Genomic DNA, 6,000 nt, shown 5'->3' with positions numbered 1-6,000 from the left:
TCATTTCCAAGAATCAAGTTACTCTTCTTAGGAATGACTTTCAAAAATACCATATCATCGATTTTGAACTCACGAGTTGCATGCTTCTTGTCATAATAGAGTTTCTGTCTATGTTGAGCCTTCTTGATACACTTCCTAATAGTCTTTGACTTCCTCATCCATCCTCTCAAGCATCTCTTTGGAAACCTCAACTCAGTTCTCTAGGTCTGAAAAGTTCAATGGTGTATAACAGTTTTGTCCATAAACGGCCTCGAAAGATGTCATTTGGATTGCTTTTCTTTAACATACCTTCTAAGAATATCCTCTAACACTCGGTTTACGCTCTCAGTTTTTCCATCTATTTGAGGATGAAATGTCATGCTCATTCGGAGCTCAGTACCAATGGCTCTAAATGTGGCTTGCCAAAAAATAGATATAAACTTTGAATCTCTATCAGACACTATACTTTGAGGCATACCATGCAAATGAAAATTTTCTTTCACAAACAAATTGGCTACCTCAAGAGCACCATTTGTCTTCTTCATGGGAAAAAAATGAGCCATCTTCGTCAAATGATCTGCAAAGATGGTGTCATATCCTCCTCTAGCAGTGAAAAATTTAGTGATGAAGTCCATCGAAATCGATTCTCACTTCTTAGAAAGAATGTCTAAAAGTTGCATTTGACCTAGCATTCTATGTTGTTTAATCTTTACTTGCTAACAATGCAAACACTCTCTAATTTAGCATTGGACATCACTCTTCAAACCACGCCAAAAGAAAGCTTTTCGAACCTTATTGTATGTTTTGTTATATCCAACGTGTCCAAAAAATGGTATATCATGACAATCATAAAGAATTTTGACCTTAAAAGATGATTCACTAGGCACACAAAGTCTCTCATTATAGTACAAGTTCTCCTTAACCAAATGATATTTTTCATCAACCCTTTCAGATAGAGTCTTGGAAATTCTCTCTAGGATGCTCACATAAAAAGTGTCTGTCAATTTCAGCTCAATTGTTTTCCATTATGTTTGAACGAATGACAACCAAGGAATTAATCAAGGATTGCCTACTCAAAGCATCAACCACTTTGTTCTCCTTACCCTCAATGTACTTGATCTCAAAATCATACTCGCATAAGAGGTCCATCCACCTCCTTTGCCTATTGTTCAACAAAGGTTGAGTGAATATATATTTCAAATCATGTTTTACTTGTTTGTCTTTGTATTCATTGTAAGTTATTTGCTATGTATGCCTATGAAGATACTACATATGTGCAAATGTCATCTGAGTGGTGAGTCTTGTTACACACAAAGAGACAATCTCTTAGAGACTTTGACCCATCTTGATTAGGCGTGGGTATGCTCCCAACATCTTCAAATTGATGGACAAGGAGTAGCCCTAGTTGTACTAGTGGGTAGAGCAAGTGTAGATGATTAGTCCGAAGTTTAAACTTAATACCAACAAGTAAGAAATGTCTCCAATGCTTAAGGACATACACAACTGTGGCCAACTCAAGGTCATGGGTAGGATACTTCTCTTCATGGCTCCTAAGCTTCCTTGACTCATATTCTACTACGTGTCCATCTTGAGAGATAACACACCCAACTTGTGTTCCACTAGTATCACAAGTTACTACAAAAGGTTTTTCCATTTCACATATTTTCAAAACACAGTTCTCTGCAATCTTAGCTTTTAACGTGTCAAAAGCTATTTGGCATCTTTCATCCCACCTAAACTTTTTTTCTTCCCTAGTCAAATCGATTAATGGAGAATCTATCTTAGAAAAGTCTCTAATGTATTTTCTCTCGAATCGTGCCAATCCTATGAAGCTCCTCACATCTTTCACACAAGTGGATCTAGGCCATTCCATAATCACTTTAATCTTCTGGAGATCTATGTGGATACCCTCCTTAGAAATGACACGGCCTAAATACACAATCTTATCCTTAGCAAAGAAACACTTGCTCATCTTTCCATATAACTTCTTATCCTGCAACTTTTGAAGTGTTTTTCTAAGATGAATTTCATGATCTTTTCCATTCTTTGAATACACAAAAATATCATCAAAGAATACAAGAATGAAATCATCCAAATATTCACGAAGCACATTATTCATCAAACACATGAAAGTAGCAGCTACATTAGTCCATCCGAAAGGAAGAACCATGAACTCATAATGCTTATACTAAGTCCTAAATGTAGTCTTAAGAATGTCTTCTTCTTTGATACGAATTTGGTGATATCCAGATCATAAGTCAGATAGAGGACCCACTTAGTTGACTCAACAACTCATCTATGTGAGATAAAGAGTACTTATTCTTAATAGTCTGCCTATTCAACCCTCTATAGTCAATACAAAGTTTATAAGTCCCATCCTATTTACACTAAAACAAAACTGGACTACCCCAAGGAGAAACACTAGGTCTGATGAAACCCATTTGCATCAAGTCATCCAACTGAAGCTTCAGCTCTCTCAACTCACCCACATTAAATCTATAGGGTGCCCTAGAGTAAGGTTGTTCTACCTCTATGGCATGATCTAAATCTCTAGGAGATGACAGCCCAGGTAAGTCATCCAAAAAAACATCACGATATTCATGGAGGAGTTTCTTCACATACTCAGAATGGTCTTCCTTCTCTGTCTCTTCCTTAAGCTCATCGGCAAAGATTAAGAATGTCTCACATCCTTGCCTAATCCCTCTCAAAAGTTTCATGGTCGAAGTTAGAAAGGTCTCAATATTCCTCTCCTCTCCTTGAATAACTTGGGTTTCTCTCTCCTCACTAGCAAAACTCACAATCCTATCCACACAGTTAATGAGAGCTTTGTTAAAGAATTACTGCATCATATTTACCCAGTTCAATGCTGGGCAGAAGTTTGGTGTGACCACCCTCAGGCGTTAAAAAACTCAGAAACTACATATCATGGGACAAGTTTACCGAAGGATTCAATCCCACATACCAACCTTAACAGAATATATCCAACCTTACAAGTTGTGAAAGTAATTGAACTTATTTAACAACAAAGGAACAAAAACAATGAAACCACTAGAAGAAGTATTGCAAAGAATACAAGGACGTAATCTGAAGTTCAACTGATAAGAGTAACTACTAAAACAAGAGACCTAGCAAGTTATGGTTTAATAAGTCTAAAACATACAAGGGGGGGAGGAGGGGGAGAAAGAGAGAGTCCAATACTTATGTTACCCAAACATAAGTTGCTCACTGCGTTTCGATAGAGTCCGGATGCTTTAGATGAACCCAAGGCTACTAAGATCTTATACATATTAAAGCATTATATATATACCTAGATGAATCCAGGAACATGCCCAAATTCACCTTTTAGGAACGTGCATGTTATATACTCATGGTAGTCAACCCACAAGACTATATAACTATCAACTACATTATGCATAGTATGGACTAGATACTACAACATCCCCACTAACGTCATCAGTGCCCAATAGTGGGTGTAGAACTCTGTATCAAGATATGCTCTCACACACGCACTCCACACACACACACACACACACACATATATTCATACAAAGGCCTTCATACTGAGTTTCAGTCAAACCTCCGGAGATGCAAGGCAGACTCAGCCATAATGAAGCCTAGCACTAAGGGAAGTAGCAAATAGAAAGAATTAGTACAGCAAATAAGTAGTTGATAGGGCAAATGCACCACCAAAGATAGAAAGAATAAGCACAATAAAGCATTATGCACATTAAAATAAAAGTTCTGAAAGGCAGGTGCAATCAGAGGGGGAACAGCTTCCAGAGCTGATGATCTGCTTTGTGCCAAGTGTCAAGTTCCAAGGTCTTACCTTGTCCAGAAACTGTCAAGTTCAAGAGAGTATTACTAGCACAACGAAGTGTTTTAAAACCCTCTCCAAAGTCTTGGCTCTCTGTCCACATGATATCATCATCTCTTATATTGACATTGTAATCCATCAAATACACCTGCCACATATCAAGCAGAAGTAAAACAGGTACAATCAAAACAAATGAAAGCAATTGCTAGCAAGCGTATACCGTTCAATACAGCAGGTGAGAACATGCTGTGCATAAGATCATCTAAATGACAGCCCACTATCAAAATCCATGTGCATGCAACATTGGGCATGGAGCATGGATCCTGGCTCATTTGGAATTGCTAAGACGGGTAGGTTGTATGCTAACGGAAGCTAAACAGTATGTCAGTAAGGGAGATGTCTGGAGTATGAATGGGTGGGACTATGACCCTCTAAATAGCTCTGGAGACCTCAGTGGCCATGTGTGGTAGGTGCCAACTGGGTCAATTTATATGACTGTGTAGACTAATTATGAAGGTCTCAAGGCTTCACTGGCTTATTTGTAGTTGCTCAGGTGGGTAGCATGCTAATGGAAGCTAGGGAGCAGAAATCAGTGAGGAGTAAGGTAGATACAGTAGAACCATCTGAATTCACAACCTAAGAAGAGGGTGTTCCGGTGTACAGGCTGTACATGTGTGTGGTATGGGTCTGCAACTCCCATAATTTGAAAGGGCTATGAAGAGCTTTTAAAGGATCCTGCAAGAAGATCCAAAGAACAGAAAAGTTAGCCCATCAAACCTGCTCGCCCTTGTGCTTCATATGCATGAGGATTTTCCCTGTGGCCTTGTTGATTAGGCTGAAGGCAGGGTGCCCATAGTTATCTCTTACTCGCAGGCTGTATGACTCGTCCTTCACCCATTGCTGCAAAAAAGCAAGCGTCACTGAAAAACTGTTGGCACTCAAGAACTGTGACCTGAAAAAACTCTTACACTGATCTTCCTTTACAAACAAAATACCATCTACAGGGAGTTTCAAACTAGACCTCAATAATACCCATCAAATGGACACTTGCAAACCTAGACACCACACACACACGCACACATACACTAGAATGGATACATGTATATAACACGCATACGCTAGAGTAGACACATGCACATACAACCACACGCATACACATATAAGTACATCAACGACACATACACACATATGCCAAAATGGACACATACTCATACGCGCACACATACGAAATCACACCATATGAAACACATATGTATATCAAAATCGCATACATACACATCTGCCAGAATGGATGCATACGCCAACACACACAAACATACACTTAACACACATAATACCACATAGCCTCCCCACCCCAAAAAACGCACATGCTCATGAGTCCTCCTGTCTTCGTTTAAGCTTATGCCTTATTATTAAAGATTAAACATGGGATCGCTCACATACACATCCTCTTGACTTCATTAAAGATAATGCCTTATTCATTAAGGATTATGCCTCATAGATTGGCTATAAGACTAGACGTTCCTGATACACTAAACTAATGTCACTTGAAGTTTAATCTAATCTTGTACCTGTGTTTCATCCTGAGTGTTGGCGGGTAACAAGACAAGGCAGTTTTGGTGCACAGCGAGGTTGAGACCAGGATGTGTCTTGCAGAAGACTCGGAAAACGTGTTCTCTGATGAGTCGTCCATCATGCTGCTGCTGCCAAATGTCAGCCCACGATGGGTAGAACAGCCCGTTGGAGTCGTCCAGGCAATCGGTTTCGTAGCAGAGGCTTTCAGTGTGGAAGTGGGCATGTGGATCCGTCGCCAATATTTCCAGCAGATCGGTGCCAGAAGGGGCCATCGCCTGCTGCGCCGATTGAAGAGCTTTCTCGTTAGAGACCAAGCCCATCACCTGTAAATTTGCGAATAACCTTTACCTACTGAGAAGCCTTTATTCGTTGCACATTCAATGAGATGTTAACGCAAAGGTGAACTTGATAATTAATCATCATCCAAGACTTAGCTTGCATATACAGAAGGGAGAGGCCACACATTAACTGAAAGTTTGAAACTTGATTAAAACTTAGTAGAAGTAAACTGAAGGATTGAAACTTGATTAAAACTTGGTAGAAGTAAAGTGTCTTACGTTAACCATCCTTGGTTTTTACTTGGGTAGTGAAGTACACGCGCCAAAGATCCATTTTAATGTAACGCCTTCAAA

General features: G+C 39.4%; 1 protein-coding gene across 1 annotated transcript; it reads right to left on the bottom strand.

The window, feature by feature from the left end:
* Positions 1-3,682: 3,682 nt before the first annotated feature.
* Positions 3,683-5,757, bottom strand: LOC147634934 (ricin B-like lectin EULS3). Its single transcript, XM_086804193.1, has 3 exons — positions 5,365-5,757; positions 4,571-4,693; positions 3,683-3,941 (listed from the first exon to the last, which is right to left on the bottom strand). The coding sequence occupies exons 1-3, from the start codon at positions 5,686-5,688 to the stop codon at positions 3,738-3,740; spliced, it is 651 nt and encodes a 216-aa protein (XP_086660319.1). The 5' UTR covers positions 5,689-5,757; the 3' UTR covers positions 3,683-3,737.
* Between the last annotated feature and the right edge of the window lie 243 nt (positions 5,758-6,000).

Source organism: Cibotium barometz, chromosome 10 (assembly GCF_041138505.1).
Source record: "Cibotium barometz isolate CiBa-2024 chromosome 10, ASM4113850v1, whole genome shotgun sequence".
Taxonomy (NCBI): Eukaryota; Viridiplantae; Streptophyta; class Polypodiopsida; order Cyatheales; family Cibotiaceae; genus Cibotium; species Cibotium barometz.
This window is presented reverse-complemented; position numbering and strand designations above follow the sequence as displayed.

Coding starts and splice junctions, on each gene's coding strand:
- LOC147634934 (XM_086804193.1), bottom strand. CDS start 5,688: ATGGGCTTGGTCTCTAACGAGAAAGCTCTTCAATCGGCGCAGCAGGCG. Junction 4,694..5,364: donor ACACTCAGGATGAAACACAG/GTACAAGATTAG, acceptor GCTTTTTTGCAG/CAATGGGTGAAGGACGAGTC. Junction 3,942..4,570: donor TGAAGCACAAGGGCGAGCAG/GTTTGATGGGCT, acceptor GATATGTGGCAG/GTGTATTTGATGGATTACAA.